The sequence below is a fragment of the Phoca vitulina genome, unplaced genomic scaffold, assembly GCF_004348235.1.
Source record: "Phoca vitulina isolate PV1807 unplaced genomic scaffold, GSC_HSeal_1.0 scaffold4, whole genome shotgun sequence".
In the NCBI taxonomy this organism is placed as follows: Eukaryota; Metazoa; Chordata; class Mammalia; order Carnivora; family Phocidae; genus Phoca; species Phoca vitulina.
The window spans coordinates 77,693,981-77,716,152 of NW_022589707.1; the positions used below are offsets into that span (position 1 = coordinate 77,693,981).

The 22,172-nt window shown below is 38.9% G+C and overlaps 2 protein-coding genes across 4 annotated transcripts in view; one reads left to right on the forward strand and one right to left on the reverse strand.

Annotated features, from left to right (window-relative positions):
• FAM185A (family with sequence similarity 185 member A) overlaps positions 1-22,172 on the forward strand; it is a 140,347-nt gene that overhangs the window by 79,917 nt on the left and 38,258 nt on the right. For 2 of the 3 annotated variants that reach the window (XR_004299084.1, XR_004299085.1), the window contains exon 9: positions 2,361-2,436. The gene's annotated coding sequence lies outside the window, so the exon portion shown is untranslated. Of the gene's footprint in view, positions 1-2,360; positions 2,437-10,333; positions 10,393-22,172 lie in introns of those variants that run through there. The other variant, XR_004299083.1, reaches the window with a different exon arrangement.
• FBXL13 (F-box and leucine rich repeat protein 13) overlaps positions 1-22,172 on the reverse strand; it is a 237,227-nt gene that overhangs the window by 5,330 nt on the left and 209,725 nt on the right. Inside the window, exons 19-20 of the mRNA XM_032401864.1 lie at positions 9,123-9,257; positions 3,141-3,304 (exon numbers count right to left, since the gene is read on the reverse strand). Of these exons, the coding sequence (XP_032257755.1) occupies positions 3,141-3,304; positions 9,123-9,257 (299 nt within the window). The remainder of the gene's footprint in view (positions 1-3,140; positions 3,305-9,122; positions 9,258-22,172) is intronic.

Consider the following 22,172-nt stretch of genomic DNA (forward strand, 5'->3'; position numbering starts at 1 on the left):
GAGCTGGAGAAGAGAACTCTGATAATCAGAGTTTTATTTCCTAGCAACAGACCTCTCAGGGTGCCTGGCTAGTAATTCATGCTGCCAGCAACTGCTACAGAAGGCCTTTAAGAAATCTTTGTACTGCTGTTTGGGGCTCTAAAGGCCGCCAAGACTCTACTCATCTCTTTAAAGTTGAAAGTTTTGGACTCCGGACACAAAAATGTCAGAAAGGGCCCTTTATTCTTTGCTAATTATAGACTTAATGTCTCTTTTACCTCCCTGTGGTTCAGACCCTCCTGGGTTGTGGGGACCATTGTTTAGGTCTTTTTCCCTCTCTCCCATTATGCTTTTCTTCCTTTCTGTTGCCTTTCTTGTTTTTCCCATGGAGGGCCATATGTTGAAAGGCTGGTTGTACACAATTGCTTCAAATCTAAACAGATATTCTTGTCATGTTTATGATCATAGTTGCTACTTATTCCTCCTTGAATTAAAGGAGCCTAGATTGTGTCTCCACATGATGCTTCTAGAACCACTTCTTGTGATCTGTTTAGGCTCTGGAGTTGGTAGAATGACAGCATATCTCATGCTGAAAGCTCTCTTGGAAAAGATCTGTAGCCAATTTTCTCATTGACCAAAAGTTTGCTACTCCCCTGGTTCAGCTGGACAGGCATCTTTGATTTGCAAAGCTGGTACAATATTTTTATAGTCCATTGAGTATGGGGGAATTTATACATAAAAAAGTTTCTTCTGATGGCTGTAATTGGATTTTAAGAGCCTCATCATACAATGTTTTCATGTTCAAATGGAATCAAATGTGTGGGAGTCCAACACTTTGTGATTCAAAGCCATTGAACCTCTTCCCAAGCAAGAAAAATTTCCTCTATCTCAATTACCAAATGTTCCATTCCACCCAGACAAAACAGCCATTGCAGTTGAGGGAGCCACATTAGCCCTGGTAAGAGCAAACGACTCTGCTTTTTTAGAGTGAACATAGATAGGTAAGCAATTCGACATCATCATGAACTTGAGTCTTGAAAGGCCCACCCAAGGATTTAAGTGGAGAAGGAAGCTGCTTTATAGTCCTTAGAGCTGACCCCAAACAAACGTGACCCTGGCCAGGCCTTAATACTTCTCCAATCAAAGTTTTCAGGACCAGGTATTTTGGCAGCTCCTTGGCTAAAAAACAGTGCCCTGTCCTAGAAGCTGGAAGTCAAGACAAGTACTTGGAGCCTTACTAGTCCAAATGCTGAGACTCTCCAAGCCACTCTACTGAGGGGACTGCTCTTCTTTATTGCTAGACAAAGATAGAATCAGAGGATTGTAGGCCTCGTTCCTACTGGAGCTTAGCAGGGGTGGGCCTATGAGGAAGACTGAGGTGGTTTGGCCATTTTAGACAATGAGATGGACAAAAGCCAGTTCCCCTCTAAGCACTAGGACCATGTCTCTGCTTCTTGCTGGTAGGGACAGCCAGGCTTGGTGGTAGAAAACAAGGAAGACTTTGGCTGTCCTAGCTTAGGTAAAGGAATTTTTCATAGATCCAACTAGTTAACTAGAGTTTTGCATCAGGGTTTTGTTGGCCAAGCCTAGCTAGTAGTAAAGTCTTACTTCGCCTTGTTTTGTTTTCTTCACGTATTTTTTATCTAGTAACCTTGAAGAGGAGCAAGCAGTCAAAGGCAGGATTAGGATATTACCAGATAGTTTGGGTCTTCTTAACCAAATACCATTATTTATCACACTTTAATATCCCATACCATAATTAGGTTCACAGAGGCCCGTGCCAGAAAGTCTCCATTCATTCTTAAAATCCCACTTATGAGAAGTTCAGTGATATTACCTCCCAAAAATAGTGATGGTCAAAATACAACCAGAAGATTAGAAGCCAAACTCCTCTGTGTAATATGTTATTCATCCATTGTCATCTGACCCAAAGTTGTGTGTTTAATGATATGACAAGGTTGGCAGGGACTCCCAGGACCTTGTTTCATGGTATCATTTTTCAATTAAGCTAATAATATCTGTATCCGTCATCTCCAGACCTATTAAGAAGGGTTGAGTCTCCTCCGCTCTTCTTCAAAAATTTTCAGACCTGCTTCTTTTTTTCTGATCCAGCTTCAGTTGGCTGCCCTCCCCCAAACAGGCCTGGGCCAGTGGGAATGCCTATTTTACAAGTAATAATTTTTGTATGCTTTTTTTTCATTTCATTTTAACACATACAGCCTTGGATCAGAAACCATTTTCTTCCTCAGTCTTCAAGTGAGCAGATCTCATAGTTCAGTTCATGCCAGGATTGCTTACTTAATAAGAAAATTCCTCTGTGAATATGTGCTTAGAACACAATATACTTTGATAATAATAATTCTTAGTATTCATTTTTCCAGCCTGCAGAAAAGAACCGGACCTTCAGGGATTGGTCAAGAATTCTCATTTTGAACACTCCACGGGTTACTTCATCAGGTCAGTTAAAACTACTTGCACATTTTTACTCTCCATCAATAGGAAAAAAACTAAACAATGAAGCAAATAACTGCTTTATATTTAAAAACTCACTGTGTAGACACCTGAAACCTTCTACTTGTACAGATTGCTTATTTGCCCAACTTTTGCTTCAACGTAAACATCTTGCCAGTTGCGGGAACCAGCACGGGCCTGTAGCGGTCAAGCCAGAATGCTTTACCCTGAGCTCTAGCTTTTACAGGAAATCCCTAAATGAGTAACAACTATCAGGCAAATAGCTTTGAGAGAGATGGGGCTTAGGGTAACTGTTAGTAATTTATACTCAGTAGTTCACTGGTTTAATCGAATTATTTTTTAGCGCCTAGGGGAAATGAACTGAATGGAAATATTTTGAGAGGTGAGTAGAGGAAGAGGTGATGATAGTTCTACAAGGAGCAGAGTGAAGGCTTTGAACACCTGCATGGTCAAGGAAAGGGAAGTGCTTGGAGTGGAAGGGCTGCTGGGAAAGAGATCAGAAACCACAGAGACCATTTTAGAAGAGAGTTTCATAATGTTCAGCTCAAAATGTTGGCTTCCATCAGGCAAAAAATAGAATGACACTTCGTAACTCTGAAAGCCACTCTGTATTACACATGTCAGAATCACGTATTCTGTTTTCTCAGAAAGTAGTTCTCAAAGCTTTTCATATTCAGGTTCATACTTACTTGGAAATACATCTGCAGTATTGCATCTTAAGGATTCGAAGTTGTCTGCAGCCTCTCTGAAGGTCCTCAAGCATTTGGTCAGTAAGCAGGATACAACCAGAAATATCCAAAATGTGCAAGTAATGGCATTTTGCCGATAACATCTCCATTGCCGAGTCTGTAATCTGAACACACAGCCAAAGTTAAGTACTGATTATTCCAATGAACTCCATCCCAGGGAAGAATAGTATACTAATTGACTTGGGCTGCTGTAACAAAATGCCATAGACTGGATAGTTTAAACAACAGACATTTGTTTCTCACAGTTCTAGAAGCTGAGAAGTCCAAGATTAGGTTACCCACAGACCGTCTGGTGAGGACCCTCTTCCTGGTTTGCAGATGGCTACTTTCTTGCTATATCTTCACAGGGCAGAGTGAGAGCTCTAGTTTCTTCCTATTCTTATAAGGACAGTAATTCCATCATGGTGGCTCTATACTCATGACCTCTATCTACACCTAATTACCTCCCAAAAGCCTTACCTCCCAATCCTATCACATTGAGAATGAGGGTTTCAACATATGAATGGGTGGGGGGCAAAAATTCAGTCCATAACAAACAGAATCAAAACTCTTGCCAGCTTGTCATGTGATGGGCCTATAACTCACATTAGTGATTTAACTGTTTCCAGAACAGTAAAATTATGGTTCGGGTGGCACCAGTAGACTTTGTGATCTTGCTGTTATTTTCATTTGAGAGTTCTCTATTTTGGGTGGGTAACTTCATCAAAATTTCCTTAGTAATACCTGTCACACCAATGTGAACAACTAATGAAATGCTTCATAGTGGGATTTGGCTTTACACTCAAATCCACTCTAAGGCATCATCAATTTAGAAACATAGGTTTAATAACATAACATGTTACAAGACTATAAAAAATATATATACCCTGAAGTTAACCTGCAGACAAGGTCAGATTGCTCTGAGAAGGAATGTGGACATCTCTCATGGTTTGTGTGGAGAGTAACATGGTTCTGGAAAGGGACAAGTAGGTGAGACAGATGTTTGTAGGTGGGGGAAGAGAGAGAAGAAGCCACAGAGACTACATGAATCATGAATCTTACTCTGAGAAATTCTGCTGAGGGTTCCAGTGTCTTGAGAGTTTGCCCAGATGCTCTGCAGAGATAATTCAACTTCACTTCTTAGATTATTTTACTTACTCAGGGTCTAGCTTTTGAATTCATAGCTGAACTGAGACTTGCTGTAGAATCAATGAGATCACTTTCCTCAAAGGAATTTTTTTCCAACTGGATTTAATTTCTCATTTTAAATGTTTGAACATTCTAAAAAACATGCCATGAGGCTTGGCTCTTGTTTTTAATATAAAGTTGAGAGAATTATGCAGAAAACCCTTCAGTTTGAAATGTACACTTTCTAAGTTTGGAAAAATAGATGTTGTCATTGTCTAAGCATGGCCTGTTTTCAGAACATGCTCCGGACCAAGGTTTAACATTGTGCCTGATTCTTATAAAAATGCCTTCAGACATTCCTGCCGTACTATGTTGGTCTCTGAGGATCTGATGTAATTGAAAAGAAACAGGAAAAAAAAAAGCCCTCGGAATTGTAGAGAAAAAGAAAGACTGTGAGAGGATAGAAAAGTCCAGGACAGGTAGAGTTCAGAGAGCTAGGATTTATTGATTCTGAAGGAGTGAAAAAGGAGCCTGACATTTCCCACAGATCAGAAGCTCAAGATGTTCAATGACTGAACTGACGTTGTTGGGACTTAATGGGGCTGGGAACTCGAGGTGCAGGTGACTGGCTAAATTCTTAACGCCCAGATACAAGGTCCTAATAGTTCTACGGAGCAGAGATTGTTATTCCCATTTTAGTGCTGGGTAAGATGGGGTCCTAGCACTACATACTGAACTTGGAGGTGAGCTGGTTGCAAGAAGAGCTGGCCTTCCAGGAGATGGATAAGGTGACCATTCAAGATGGACTCGTGGGCTTTGAGAAACCTAGCCTAGGATGATGAGCCAGAAACTAATGTGTTTTATAGCTCATCAAAACCAATGTAGGTGGAAATATAACACTATGTGTCAACTATACTGGAATTTAAAGTAAAATAAGATTTAATTTTAAAAAAGCAATGTAGGTGGACTATATTAAACTGGACCCATAGCCTTATGATTCCTCAATGAAGAGTACTCCAATTGGCCCAAATTATGGTCACCACATCTTCTGAGTCAGGATACCTACTTGACTCACAGAGATAGTAAAATTAAACCCTTCTTCTCTCTTACATTGAGGTTCTGGAATAATCTACTCCTCTTCCCTTTTTTCACCCTAGATCTTTGATATAGGGTGATTCGTTCTATAATATCTTATTTGTGTAAAATCCTCCTTAGTTTCTAGGCTGCAAGACAGTATCCACTGCTCAGTTTATAGAAGGAGCTTCTCCTTACCAAAAAGCAAAAACAACAACAATAACAACAATAAAAAAAAAACCCAAATCAAACAAACAAAAAATCCTCTGTCCCAATTCCTATTCTCACTGGAGTCTTTACTTCTCTCATTCTCCTACTTTTCCCCCTAATTAGTCGAGCCACTAAAAAGCCCATTCCCCATCTGTGCCTGCTTTATGGCCAGGGTAATTCCCAGGGAGCCATGTGTTGTCCATGTGTCTATGTGTCTGTGTGCAATGAAAACAAGAACTCTGCAGGGTGTCCACAGTCAGTGCTGCTAAGTGTGCTTAGTTCCTTGACCCACTTCTAGAACCAGATGATGGTGACCAGAAAGACATTTCATTTCTCTAGTTGTTTTTTTTTTTTTTAAGATTTTATTTATTTGACAGAGAGCACAAATAGGGGGAATGGCAGGCAGAGGGAGAGGGAGAAGCAGGCTCCCTGCTGAGCAGGGAGCCTGACATGGGGCTGGATCCCAGGACCACAAGATCATGACCTGAGCCGAAGGCAGATGCTTAACTGACTGAGCCATCCAGGTGCCCCAGTTTCTCTTGTTCTAAACAAGTACATTATGAAGGGGCACATGGGTGGCTCAGTTGGTTAAGCTACTGCCTCCGGCTCGGGTCATGATCCCGGAGTCCTGGGATCGAGCCCCGCATCGTGCTCTCCGCTCAGTGGTGAGTCTGTTTCTCCCTCTCCAGAGCCCTGTGATCTCTCTCACTTTCACTCTCTCTCAAATAAATAAATAAAATCTTTAAAAAAAACAAAAAACAAGTACATTATTAAACAAAATTTTGCTGTGAACTTTCTAGGTTAATTTTGTCACAGTTTACCACATCTTTACCCCCACTGCCTCCTCTTCCTTACTACAGTACAAATAACTGTGGAGGAATTAGGCTGTTCTAGCTTCACTCTCTTAATCCACTCACCACACTGAATTTTTAGACTAGCTAGAATGTAGGGCATCTTGAGAGTTTGACGCTTTACTAGAAAGAAGCTCATCAGCGTGCACGACAGAAGACAAAACAGTTGTTCATGGTCTTGTAATTTCTGAGGATCTTTTTAAAAAGACTGTTTCAGGGGCGCCTGGGTGGCTCAGGTCATGATCCCAAGGTCCTGGGATTGAGCCCTGCATCGGGCTCCCTGCTTAGCGGGAAGCCTGCTTCTCCCTCTCCCACTCCCCCTGCTTGTGTTCCATGTCTTGCTGTCTCTCTCTCTGTCAAATAAATAAATAAAATCTTAAAAAAAAAAACAAGATTTTTTCATTTTCTTCCCTCTGCATATTTTTCTTCCTCCAAGTTTTTTCTATTAATTTGTTTTGGTCTTTATCTTCCACTTCAGAGGCTTTTCTGTTATGTCTGGTAATCCTTGACTGTCTGCCATTTATCAATAGCAAAAGGGTTAAACACTGATCAGAAGGTCTGAGTGCATGATGTGGGTCTTCTCTACCTAAAGTTTCAATGGTTAGATGGGTTATTAGTTGATAAACCCCCAAACGTCAATATTTTTCTGTCTTTCATCCTGTGCTAGTTACAGTCTCCAGAAAAGAGGCGTTCAGTCTCCTGCCTGGAGGGAAAGATCTGGAAGCCACATTCTGGATGGGCTGTGTTGGAAGAGTGCTTGAGTGTCTCTGCATTCGGCATTCAGTCACTTAATTCCTGCTTTCACTTTTGGACTCAAACTCTCAATTATACATTGTATCTCCCAGCGCAGCAACCTTCTGTTTTTTAGGGTCTTTTTTTTAAGATTTATTCATTCATTTTAGAGAGAGAGAGAGCATGGGCACATACATGAGCGGGGGTAGGAGCAGAGGGAGAGAATCCTCAAGCAGACTCCCCACTGAGTGCTGAGCCTGATACCTCAACCCATGAGATCATGACCTGAGCCAAAACCAAGACCTGAACACTTAATCAACTGAGCCACCCAGGTGCACCCCAGCAACCCTCTGTTTTTACTATCTGTAGAACAAGTAGTAGAACGATTTTGCCCCCCCAGAGGACATTTGGCAATATCTGGAGACACTTTTCATTATCATGATAAGGGGGTGTGGGGGACCAGGTGCTATGGACACATACTGGGAGAGGGCAAGGATGCTGTTAAGCATTCTACAGGGCACAGAATAACCCCCACTACAAAATATTATCTCATCTAAAATATCAATAATGCCAGGGTTGAGAAATCTGGGAAATCTAGGAAATAAACATCCAACCTTTTTGTGAAGGTGGGGAAGGGCAGGTGCCCAGGGGTGTGAAGTAGGGGAGGAAATCTAGGGATCTGTCTGTACTTCTCAATAACTTTTAACCCAGTCTTCTTCATTTTAGCCACCCTCTTAACTGAGTTCCAGGGGTAAACAGTGCTACCAAATTTGAAGATCATGATACAAATCAATTTCCACCCCCCAGCTTTCTCTACTGTTGGCTTAGGATTCAAAGCTATCTCTGGTGATCTATTTTCAAGCTTCCAAAATTTTCTTGCTCTTGTCTCCTCTCCTGTTTTCCCTATCAACATGGTCCCTCACCCTTCTTCTGCAGTTCTGTAGGGTTTCAAGAGGGAACAAAATTATATGTGTATATTCAATCTGCCATATTAATCCAGAATCAGAGATCTCTATTTCTTGACATGGAGATATGTCCATAGTGTATTAAGAGAAAAGAAAGTAGGCTACAATGTATTTTGGAAAGTGTGATTCTATCCTTAAAAAAAAAAAAAGACAAAACACAAATCTTCTATAACTATTTCTAATCTCTGTGTACATAGAAAAATATTCTAGAAGATTAAATATAAAATGCCAACAATGGTTATGTCTGGATGGTAGTATGACAACAGATTTTTACTTTCTTCTTTTTGTTTTTATATGTAGTCCAAAGATTTTACAATAAGTACATATTTCTTTTATAAACAGCTGTCAGAAAAATTATCAAACACTGGAAATAAGACAAAAGATGACTACATGTCTTTTCAGTGTCATACTGGAACATTGTTTAACAGGCCAGTCAGAGGAATTTTATAAGGAATTATGCCATACTAATTACTATTGACTAGGGCCCAAACTCAGTGAAGTTACACGTTGTAACTTATATTTTTGGCCAGGAGAAATGTAAATTATTTCTATCTGGTAGAAACTGTAACTCCAAGGTTATGGACTTAGTACCTTAGAGGACATTAGCCAATTTTGGATCTAACCTAACAATCATATTCCAACATTCTTTTTCTTCAGTTCCTATAAATACTCAGTTTGATCAAATGCTCTATGAGCTGGTTTTACCATTTTGCTGATTCTCGCATTCATGAATTAAATAAACCTTTGACACATTTTCGTATTTGAATAAGAATTTTTTTAACTTTTTGAAAATTCTGCTTTGAAACAAATGAAATCATAAAGCTATTTCCAGTTTGGGGAGAGGAAAAAAAAATGTAATGAATACCTCAGACATAATGAAGAAAATGTGTTCTATGATGCGTCTAACCCCTGACTGCTACCCTACCTGGGTTCTTTGTCTGTGCTTCAGCTGGACACGTCTAAACTCTGACTCCTGCACGTACCTTTGGACAGCCAGCAATGCTGAGAGATGTGAGGTGAATGCAATAAATGGCCAGTGCTTTAATAATCTCATCTGTCAGCTGGGGGCAATAAGAGACATCCAAGTGTTCTAAGATCAGTGAGCCTTTGCAGAATGCCTGCAAGAAATTCCAAAGTCAGAGGGTTTTTTTTCTCTTTGCTACCTTACCCATAGCTGTTTACTTAGTATGCATTTCAGTCCCTGAAATAGAGATGTGTTACATCTTGCTGGGGGGAAAAAAAGCATTACATCCAATTTTTTTTTTTTTAAACAAAAGACATTCACACACCAGCTTAAGAGCTTAGTAATATTCAAATTCCTGTTAACAGAATTTGGTTTTCCTGAATTTAGTGCTAATAAGATTTTACCCAGGTGCTTATTAGAGGTATTATTAGAGTTACATTCAGCCAAATGACTGGAGGGAAAAGAATCTGGAGGGGAGAATTAGATGTGAGACACTCTGGGGTTGATGGTGTTCATGTAACGGAAAGACCACGGTCTTTGGAATCAGGTAGACCTGAGTTTTAATTTCATTTCCACCACTGATTAGCTCTGAAACCTTAGCAAATCGCTTCATCTTTCTGAGCCTCAGTTTCTTCTTTTTTAAATCAGGGAAAATAATATCTACCCTCTAGCATTGTTCTGAAATACCAAAATGTTCATCCGAAATTTCTAGGGCTAGCAAAGGCCTGGAAATCATTGGAAATTCTTCCCTTTACCTTAGTAGTTCTTAATTTTCATTCCCACTTTTCAGTTAAAAAACAAGAACTTTGTGAGAAGAATCCATGAGGAAATAACATTCAAGACTTTACAACCCAGCAATTATACAAAAACAAAATGATCCACAAAAGTAAACCTAATAGTAGTTGTAAAAATATCCTAAGTCAAGATGAGTAGGAATTGGAAACCATGACCAATTCAAGATATACTAATGCTGTACTTATAAAAGTCCCTCCCCCAAATTATAAAAATTAGAAATTATCAACATGTGCTCAGTCACTCTAGAGGTTTTGCCTCATTGAGAAGCAGCTCAAATTCTTAGAATACTAAATTAGAGAACTCAGTAAATGAAAGTTTACCATTAATTTTAGTTATAAAGATTAGATTTTAGTAACTAGTGAGTTACTAGTAAGGCATTGCTTATTTATATGTAAAAATGGATGTCAATTGGACTACATGTCATTTTCCTCTCAGAACTGAGGGAAGGACCTGGGCTGTTGGATCACTTGATGGCCATCAGGATGACTCCAGAGGTAAGACTACCAGTGGGCTTCCCTCCCACTGAGTATGCTAATTTCCCATTGTTTTTTAGCCCTAAGGACGACTGGAAAGAATGAGTTAGCCCACTATTTTCTTTAGCAAGTTAGTAAAAGAGGGAAAATTTCCAGGAGAGGCAGTTTAGCATAGGAGGCAAAAGATAGTACTAAAAGATATTGGTGATTTAACCCTCAACCACTGTCTTTTCCTGACCACAATAATCAACAGCGATTCCTCTTTCCTCTGACCTCATGAGGAATCTGTCTTTTTCAATTGATTGAGCAGTTACAGTACTTGACTTATTCCTGTATTGTGGCTAACTTTGCACAAAGATCTATCTTCTCTAGCAACTAAGTGGTGTCAAAAATTGGAGGGGGCAGCTTGTCAGGAGATAGTGAGGTCCCTGTCATTGGAGATAACCAAGTATAGAGGGCACACCCAGGGGTGGTACAGAGGTGAGTCTGGCTTTGAAGAATTGGAATTATTGGTCTTGAATCTCAGCTTGGAGATTCAACAAGTTTTTCAATGCAAATGCAGGAAGTTTCTCAGAGGTATTGTGTGGAAGTCTACTAGCTTTTTTTGTTTGTTTGTTTCAGAGGTAGAATTTAGTGATTCATCAGTTGCATATAACACCCAGTGCTCATTACATCAAGTGTCCTCCTTAATGCCCATCACCCAATTATCCCTTCCCTCCCCCACCCCCCTCCAGCAATCCTCAGTTTGTTTCCTAGAGTTCAGCCTCTCTTATGGTTTGCCTCCCTCTCAATTTTCATCTTATTTTATTTTTCCTTCCCTTCCCCTATGTTCATCTGTTTTGTTTCTTAAATTCCACATATGAGTGAAATCATATGGTATTTGTCTTTCTCTGAGTGACTTATTTCACTTAGCATAACCTCTAGTTCCATTCACGTCGTTGCAAATGGCAAGATTTCATTCCTTTTGATGGCTGAGTAATATTCCATCTTCTCTATCCATTCATCTGTCAATGGACATCTGGGCTCTTTCCATATTTTGGCTGTTGTGGACATTGCTGCTATAAACATCAGGGTGCATGTGCCCCTTCAAATCACTATGTTTGTATCCTTTGGATAAATACCTAGTAGTGAAATTGCTGGGTCGTAGGGTAGTTCTATTATTAACTGCTTGAGGAAACTCCTCTGTTTTCCAGAGTGGCTGCACCAGTTTGCATTCCCACCAACAGTATAAGAGGGTTCCCCATTCTCCATATCCTCACCAGCATCTGTTGTTTCTTGCATTATTAATTTTTCTGCTAGCTTTTTATACCCCCTTCACAAGCATCATATTTATAATTCAGTAGGTTCTCAATATATATTAGTTGGTTGGTCCATCCTTTATAAGTGTCTTCAAGAAGACAAAGAATTTGTTGTTGTTTTTTTTTTAAGAATTCTGTTATAATAATATAGGAATTCTTATGTCACAAGGAGTAGGATAACATTGCTTTCTACTTAGAGAATGGACAGAGTCCAGGGAGCCAGAGAAAATTTAAAGCAAGAAGGAATATTTAAACTAAGAATAATTTATTAAAAGATGAAGTGAGCTTTAAAGGGAGATTCAAGGTACTTAGTGTCTGAAAACCCTTAGAGTTACATGTTACATCTGTCAATGTTTTGGACTGCTTGAATCACTTCTGCTTTAAGCCTTTAAAAACAAAACAAAACAAAACCTCTAATATTCTTTGAAGTTGAACTTTCTCAGAGGTTTTAAAATTAAAGAATAACTTATAAAAACGCATTAGGAGGTCTATGATACATTCATGGTAGCATTCTCATCCATGGAAAATCTGAGGCACAAAGATTAGTCTCAGGCTTTATGCTTGGCAAAGTCAGTGCAGATCCGAGAAGTAAGTCAGAACTTTTCTTTATAATTCATATTTTCCTTTAGAGACATGTAAGTCATAAGTAACTTAAGTCTGCAGGCATGTTTCAATATAATCACTCATGAAATTCCATTTCTCCCCTACAGATAAGATTATTTTATGCTTTTCTGGTTCCAGTGATGCAGATTCTTACATATATGAGTGCTATTGATTTTCTTGTCTTGGAAAATGTCAGACTAAGCTTCTTCCAAGACAAAATCTTTTGTAGTGAAGATGGGGAGAAAACACAAACATTATCAAGTTTGGCTCCCAACGCACATATCACCCAGTTTTGCTGTGGTTAACAATTTTGAAGTAAACTTCCAAATGACTTAGTGAGTTAAATCATTTCTTTTCGGTATCTCCTGAGCTGAGTCACAGTGTGGGAAGGCTGAATGACCACATTCCTAAATTGGGTATGTAGAGGAAACAGAGTCTCACTGACATTACTGACTGTCACAACGACGGCTTCCGCCAAAATCCTGATTTAAGCCCCCTCAATAGGTGGCAGCTCTCAGCCTCAAAAACGCTCCCCTCATGGTGCATACCCATCTTTTGACTATTTACCTCATTAGGTTCTGATTCATTCTACTACTAAGTTTTGTGGGTTTTTGTTTTGTTTTGTTTTTTGTTGGTTGGTTTTTTGTTTTTGGTTTTTGTGGGGTTTTTTTTTTGCCTATTGATAATCTTGGGAAAATCTTGTACTGTCAACCATTTTCAGTAATGAAGAGTATTTTTGGTTGTTTCAAAGGCTAAAATGCAACTTCCACAATTTTAAGTTATAAACTGGATTTAAAACTAGTCTCTTGGGCATCATGTATCCCACTGAAGGTAGCCTTGCTCCCACTAGGCATCAGAGCAGGTGGGGTAGCTGTGGCCTGGGCATACCGAGCTGGGAAATCTGGGCATTGCCACCAAAACCAAACTCTATGAAGCCTCACATCCTAGTGAGATGCCTCTCCTGTTCCCACCCTCCCTGCCAGGGAAACCAGACTGAGCAAGGCTTAGCTAAGGCATACTTCTTTTAAATATGGAGGGGATTCATAAAGGGGAAAGGCCAAAGCCCCAAACAGGCATTTCCAAAGATACTTTCATGATGCAATTTTTTACCTAATTACATGGTGATTTGGGAGATAAGCTTTAGCTTCAAGCCAGCTCAAATGTGGCTTACTCCACAAACTTTTCCCCAATTCCTTCCTCTGGAGGAAATGCCTCTTCCAAATCCCTATAGTGTTTAATTTTTTTGTGTTTCTCACTTTCCACTTGTATTATATAGCTATTCATATAATTGTTTTATCTTCTGCATTGACTATAGCTTCTTGAGGGCAGAATCCATGTCTGGCTTATTTTTGTGGCCTCAACATCTAGGTGCAAAAGAGGTTCAAGATGAGAGAATGTCCAAAGGGAATGGAAAATGCCTCTTAGCATAGGAAACAGGAAAATGAGCTCCCATAGATTGCTCTCAGGACGCTAAGTCCAGTCCTTCCTCACACCCTGCTTAATAACTGCAGTTACGAAGATGGTTAAGAGTACAGAGTCTGGGGCCCACCGGCCTGAGTTCATATCCTGCCATTTAGAAGTTCCGTGTCTCTGGATAAATTACCCAACCTCTCAATTCTTCAATGATCTCATTTGCAACAGAGGAATAATATGGTACCTTAATATGGCACCTACTTCAGAGATTTGTTGGGAGGATAAAGTGAGTTAATATGAATAAAGCAACTGAAGAGTAGATGGCACATGGTAAGCAGTCAGTAAATAGTAACTAGTACTATTATTTGTATTCTGCTTCTCTTGTACTCTTCTGCTCTATGGTATGATTGCCAAATTTTTTAAATCATACACATCATAGTAAAAATATTTTAAGCATGCACTTTCAATAAATGTATATTAATATACTTATAAATTATATAGACATACAACTATTCAAATATATATTATATTTAAAAACAAATATATGTAACCTTATAAATGTATAGCATATGGATCTTATATAAGATATATCATATCATATAAAAATAAAATAAGACAAAAATAAATCTAAATAGAAGTTCTAATATTTTCTTGTCACAGTGAAATAGATTGTCTTGTTCATTCACCAAAGTAAATGTTTTCTCTGGAGACACCTACTCAGAGGTACACCTTTGGTTGTCAGTAGACCTTGATTACTTACTAGCTGCATAGACCCCAGGGTATTTGGTAAAAGCAAGGGTATTACTTTTAAAATGTAAAATGTGGTAAGTACATAAAGAGAGGTCAAATGTGGGGGAAATTAAAGAACAGAAAGGGTAAGCAATCACAGAGAATGTATATTGGAAAGAAGACCTGGAAAAGAACAAAACAAAATATCTTTGAATTAGAATTTGTAATTAGAATTTGTGGGGAAAAAATTCCAGAACAGTTTCAGGTTTTAGACTTTATCTCCAAAATAAAAATAAGCCAGGATTGGACTAACCAAAGGTCAATCAGGTATTTCTCTTGTGGCCTGTAGGAGAACCTACACTTTCTCTATTTTTCTAAGATAAGTAAAATAAAATGGGTGCTCAGTGGCCTCCTCCAGGGGCTTCTATGGGACAAGAAGGGCATAGAAAAATTACTTAAGCTATAATAATCAGCCTGAAAGAGTTGATAGGTTCCTTTTGCACAGCCAGCCACTCCAATTGTTCTCTTTCTCATTCTTTCCCAAGAAAATGACAACTCAGAACTTTTACTCCAAGGACAAAGTCATGCTGTCCTCTTGTGAATTCTTCCATTTAAAGATCTCTAGGAAATAATGAGTTCATGAGCCATCAGTGCTGCTTTGATCTCCCATTTGGGAGCATAATGGAATAAGAGATGATGTAATTAAGGGAGGTTACTGGTTTAGCAGAAAACTTAGAGGGCCTGAAGTTGTGTCTGTGACCTTGAGAAAGTTACTCAACCTCAAGTTTCCTCACCTATAAGAGAATGAAAACAACTGTCTCACAGGCTTATTGGAAGATGGAAAGAAATTGTGTACTCCAAAAGCACTTGACAGACATAACACCGTTGACAAATGATGGCTTTTGTCTCTCAGGAGTGGAACCAGAGAGGTCCTGGAACGGGACCTTGTCTGCCATTTAAGACCTGAGGATACACCCTCACCATCTTCCACATGTTGAAGGCTTTGGGATGAGGAAATATCATGTGCAAAATTTAACTGAAGTTAATAGAGAGGGTAATTAGAAGTCATAACATGGAAAAATCATAACTCCTGTGAGAAATGCCACAGGTACTCAGTTCATGTCAGGTGAGGCATGATAAGCAAAGCCCAGGCACACTGCATGAAAGAGAGATCAAAAACAGATTGGCCACTTAGATTTAAGAAACAAAAGGAGCATAAACTCATACTCTTGTGGGAAAGTGGGATTTTGATGTTTATTTTTCCTGTCTTTTTTGTTTGCCTTTAGACAATCTGATAGGTTTTATTTAACTTTTGGCAAGTTTCATCTTACACAGGATAAATTAATATTCTAGGGGCAGCTTAAAGGTTGGGAGAGGCCTCCAAAGGATTATCTTCCTTTTGACACATTCTCTTATAGTTCTTTTCTATGGATGCTCAACATGAAAATAACAGATGTGTGCATTCGTTTAGCAAGTCTGTCTGCTTCAATTGTCCAAAAATAGTTCTCCCCGGTGGGAGTGGGCAAGAAGCCAGGACTGGTGTTGGGTGTTCTCAGTTCAGCTATTTATCAGCCAAGGAAACATGTCACCCATGACTCCAGTATCCCTTGGAACCTTACAGACTGTGGGAAAATGACAAGCTGTCAAATCCCACATCCTTTGAAGTCTGGCAAATTTCTAATTCTATTGAATTGGCGACATACTAAGGTGAGGAGCAACAGGAAATACTGAGCTTATTTCTTTTGCTTACAAAAGAAGAGAGAATAATGCCTAGGTATCTTGGTAAGAGTTTGTCTGTGATGCTCAGTAATTCTAAGTGCCTTAGGTCTCTTAAAGGTATGCTGTTCTACTATAAGTTCTAGGAGACCATTCTTGGCATGGATAGCCATGAAGCACAGATTTCTGTAACAAAGCTCTTCCTTTATTCTAGATTTTGTGGGAGTTTCTTTTTCCACAAGGTACCAGATACTTTCTTCTTAATTCTACCATAGGAATTCCTTGGTTTCTTCTCCCCAAACCCTTTAAAATGATTCTGAACCTGGCACCTTCTGGGATGTTTATCACCAAGAGTTTAGTCAATTATTTCCTAACAGTAACCTGGAATATTGGATGAGGTAAAGAATTCTCCTGAGCAGTATGGCCAAGAGATAGTGTCCAAATGTCTGGATGCCCCATCTCCCATACAGAAGATTTCAGCACGTCCACTGCATCGAAGGCCAAAGATTAAGGCCATTTTGGAAAGGGATCCTCTGTTTGTTGCTTCCCTCGCAACCAAGAACATAACTGTATCCCTGGAGAAGAGGTGGAGTTATTGAAATCTCATACTTTGACAATTTTTGAATGATTTAATCTTAGAAACCAAATAGAAATCAATGTTGGTTTTTTAAAAAAATGTTGCTATGTGGAGCCAACACATCTAATCCATCTTTGGCATTACAAGTCAGTATGTGTCAAAGGCCACTGGAACCACTCAACTACCAAGGGGGTGGAGTCAATCAACTGATGAGAATGATTGATGAAAATCTTGCACAAACAACATTTTGTAGCTAGTCAGAAAGCTTAGTGATTCAAAGAGTTTGAAATAAGAAAAGAGTCTCTGGAGAGTAATCCACTTCTTGTTCCTTGGGCAAGAATGAATCAAACATGAATGTTAGGTCAAGACGTGAATCCAGTTCTTCTTACAGTTTAGAAAGACATGTCCAGAAAAGGCTGCCAATGGGCCGTTCTTGAGGAGGAGGACTCAGAAATGTTGCTGAATGAGGTGGGTACTCATAGGCCGTTCTGACTTGAGTATCCATGTTGGCTACTTGGTAGTTGTGAGGGTTTCAGTTCTCTCGCAAAGGTAGTACAGGGCACAGGACTGAGAACCCTGAGCCCCGACTTGGACTCAGCCTGGAGCAGCCTCACATCTACAGAACCACTTGACTTACTGAGAAGTCCTGGATCGGGCTGAAAGCCAAATGAACAGTAACGGATCTCGGTCTGCTGTTCTCCCCGCTGTAAAGTAGCTCATGATTTAACCCATACAGCTCCCCTTCCCAGTCCCTTATTCCTTGATCCCTCTTCTCTTACTTCTCTATTTATAAATCAAGATAAATCTGTTATTAAAGTAAAGGTCAAATAAAAAGCAAAAGTTTGTAACACAAGAGAACAAATGAAAGAGGTTAAAGGTTAAAACAGAAAAGATTAAAGGAGAAAAGGAGCTTGTTATCTCAAGTGTCCACACTGTTAGGTCAGGATTAGAGATCTCAGAAAAGAAGGGATTATAAGAGAAGAATGAGGGAAGCGTTTGTTCTAGCATCTCTCCTGCTGCTTATGCCCCATAAACAAAAATTGTCAAATACTTTTGTGATCATCAGGGAACGTGATGGCTCTTCAGATTCATCAGTGGGGCCATTTGGGAGATGTCAGTGAAGAATATATGCAACAATTAGGCAGAGAAGACACAAGAGAGTCAATAAAGCTGAACCACTACCACATGCCTCTTATTTTTCTTATGTAGTTATAAATACCATCCGCTGCATTCTGGTCACAGGGCTTTAAAACACAAATATCTATCTCTATTAGAGATACTTTTTTTATATATATAATAAAAGATAAGAGGAGGCCATATCTGGGTTTGAAGAAGAGTGATAATATCTAAATCTGAATCTTTCCTTCCTCTCAAAACCATAAAATCTGTAGAGGGAACAAACAAAACTACACAGTACTCATACATTCATCCTTATGAGGAGACAGAGAACACTACAACCTTCAAATTACTAAGTAGAGTAGAAACAGAAAGGAATTCCCACAGAGCTCCCTTATCCTGTCTGTAGCCACCACAAGCCTCTGGAATGAGAGAGTAGGAAAGGGGACTCTGTTATAAGAGTAAGACGGGCAAAGAGAGCTTAAAGGAAGCACCGACAGAAGCACTCACAAGAAGAGAAAGTGTTAACAATGAATGCCAAAATACTGAATAGGACGTGGTTTTTCATAGCCCTGGTTACATGACTGAGCTGTGGGAAAGAGCTTGAAAATGAGGGTACCACAAATCTCCCAGGCAGCCAGATGCGTGAATGTCATCCTTAACCATGTCTTCACCCTTTTCCTTGTCCAAACTAGCAACACTTCCATGGATTTTACTACTTCAGTGGTCTCCAACCCATTCCTTTCTCTCTAGCCTCACTGATACTGTTCTTGTCAGGCTGCTTCTCTCTCTCCCCTGGACTCTAATAAAAACCTCTTCACTTACATTCCTTGTATAAATCTTGATAGCTGTCCTCTCTCTCCACTGTCCTTCAGTCTAACTCCTACATTTCTTCTTAAAGTGATTTTCCAATAGATAAGACTTCTCTGGTATTCCCATGCTGGATTAAGTACCTCAACTGAACCCTCCCATAGATTTATTTATCACAGTATAATAGCCAGAATTCTCACTCTGGAATTAGACTTTATACCCTAGCTCATGTGTTTACTCATTTCATGACTTAGGGCAAGATTCTTAACTTCTTTGAACCTCAATTTCCTTATCTGTAAAATGGAATTAAGAGTATTCCCTACCTCATAAGGTACCTAATTAATACACGGGAAATACTTAGAACAGTGCCTGGCATGTAGCGGGTGCTAAATTAATGTTAGCTAACAATCACCACATGGCGTTGGATTTTTCTGCTTATAAGTCTGCCTATTTGACTAGACCTAGTCCCATCATTTAAAAAAATTTCAGAATGATTTTTGCTTTCAAAAAAATGAACAGATTATCTCAGTGTCCTCTACATTGAAAGTCCAGCCCAGATGTTTTTAGTTCAACCACTGAACAAAGATTTTACAAAATAAATCTGAATGGGATAGCTTGAGTATTGTTTTACGTGAAGGCATGGAGTTATTCATCTAAGTTGAACTTAATCATTTAAGTTTTCGCCAACTCGGTGATTGCAAGTAATATCCTAGTGTTGTACTATGGAAGCTTAAGAATCTTTATGAATGGACACGATCAAAGTACCGGAACTTTGGCGCAGCCGCAGGACCCATCTGTATGAGCACAGCCAGCTCACCAGGCTGCACATTGCAGGGAGCTCAAAGAGAGCAAGCTCATGACAACCAAGGTGCAGTGCTCACTAGCAATGGCTGCCTACCTGCCCAGCTCACAGATAGCTCCCTGATCTTGGCTCTGGAGCCCTCCAGTTCCTGACTTCATTCCCGGGTTCTCAAGATCTGATTCAAGCCTAAGTTAACATTTATCATCCCTTTTGGATGCTACTGATTCAGCCAACATCCATGGATCCAGAAGTCATGTTCTGGACTTACATTTTCCAGTCTGTATGAGAGTTTGGAACTTATCACTTCTATTCTCAAAACAAGAAAAAAAGGTGAGTGAACTGAAAATCAACAACTCTTCTTAGATCTATCAGATAATTGAGGTCACAAAGCAAACCACCATTCTGAGAACTGGAGAGACAGGTGAATGCAGAGAATCAGGGCTTACTAGGAGCAGAAGCCTGTGGCTGGAGCCAGTATCAGCTGGAACATTTACAGGGTAATTGACTAACTGCCAGAGACTGAAAGTGAATTAGTTTGAGAGAAAAATTCCTGGGGCCTTACCTTAGCTGAGATCCCATACTTTGATGAATTTTACCTCCAAGAGACCCACTAAGTTATCAGGGTAAAGATCAGAAAAAAATCCCCTCATGCTTCCTGCCAGGAAAAGGGGAAAATAATCATTCTGAAATACCTCCAGAGCATCTGTTCTCACTAACAAAAGCCTGATCTCAAGGGAAACTGTTCCACCAGAACCTAACCAACGTGGGTTTTATGAAAGTCAGTCCAACAAGGGGTGAGGGAAATACCCAACTCCAGCCCCTCTAACCTTCTTGTCTTACCTAAGTGTAGCAGAGGCAGGGAGAGGGGTTGGAAGCACTTGTAAAGCCCACAGTCCTGGGATACAGGCCCATTAAAAGACTGAGACCTGATCATATGACTATAGAATGAATCTCCCCCGACAACACACCTAACTACCACACAAATAGGGTTCCTGTATAATAACACCTTAACAAAAAGGTTAGAAATCATACAAAATATGCTCTCAGGTTACAGTGGAATTAAACTAGAAATCACAAAGACAGCTAGAAAATCCTAAAATATTTAGAGATTGAACAACACACTTCTAAATAAATATGGGTCAAAGAAGTCTCAAAAGAAATTTTATGCATGTTGGAAAATATGTTTAGTATCATAATCCCAGTGAAAAACAAGGATCCATTTTCTTTTAACTGGTTTGTTCTCTTGTACTATTTTCAAGAAAATAGCAATTTTATTTATGTAGTGTTCTTGATTTTTTAGATGCTTTTACATAAATAAATTTATTTAGTCAATTATATTTAAGTGCTTCTGAAAAATGCATTGATTCATTCATAGGGGTAAAAATTAATAAACTATTTCTTCCAAGAGCATATTCTAAACTATCTCCTTAGCATTAGAGCAGTTTGGCCATCGAGATTACCTGTTTTCTGACTATGTTTAACTAAGGTAAATAAATTATCAAACCATTATACTAAATATGTTCATTTTTTATTTACTAGTATATATTAGTTTCTTCTTCATTAAATAGAATAATGATCATAAAATAGGTAATATTGATCAAGCACTCTGTGTCAGGAACCATGCTAAGTATTCAGATGTTTTATATCATTCAATCCTCACAAAAGGAAGACTGTTTTCTTATTATACCCATTTTTATAAGTGAAGAATCCAAGGCCCGGAGAAGGAAACTAACTTGCCCAAGGTCATACATCTTCACAGACTAAAATTGTAAAATTCTGACTCTAGAGCAGACCTTGGCAAACTGCCAAATTTTTACTTGCAGGCCAAATCTCATCGGTCACCTGTTTTTGTATGGCCTTCACTCTAAGAATGGTTTTTACGTTCTTAAATGTTGAAATAGTCAAAGAATAATATCTCATGATATGTGAAAATTATATGAAATTCAAGTTTTATTGTCCCTAAAGTTTTATTGGGACACAACCACTGTCATTTATTTATGTACCTTCTATGGCTGTTTTTCACTCCACATCAGCACAGTTGAGCAGTTGTGACAGAAACTGTGTGGCCTACAAAGCCTACAATGGAAGCCCTTAGATCTGTCAGATCTCCTTACAGGAGAATGTTACAGAAAAGTAACAAGAAAAGATGACTCCTATTTTAGAGTGCTAGTTCCTGCCTGCCTCACAATTATAGCCACTATAGGAGCAATGAATTGTTATGATGCTAAGTGAATTGCATAAGATTATGTGGCCATGTAAGAGGCAGAATCAGGATAAAAATTAGGACTTTGGATTGCTAGGCCAACATTCCCAATATTATATCACTGCCTTTGTTATCAAAGAGCTAATCTCCATACTTTTGTAAAAAAAAAAAAAAAACCCTTTTAATTTATATGGATATTTAATTTTAAAAATAAAAATATAAACAAAAAGATCATTCTTTAACAGACTAATTTTTATGATTTGCTTTGAATACTGATCACTATTTATTTGGTCTTAGCCTAAAAATATTTATAATCTTGTAGCATCTCTATATACAATTTGGGTATAATAAATATACAGAGACATTGACATATGTGTATAATCTAACATACACTAAAATCACATTTAATGTACACATATATACTAGACACATAGATGTACACATATTTACATGTAAACATGCAATCTAATATATGCTAAAACTTATACACATTTAATTTGCACACATATACTATACGCACATATACATTGACAT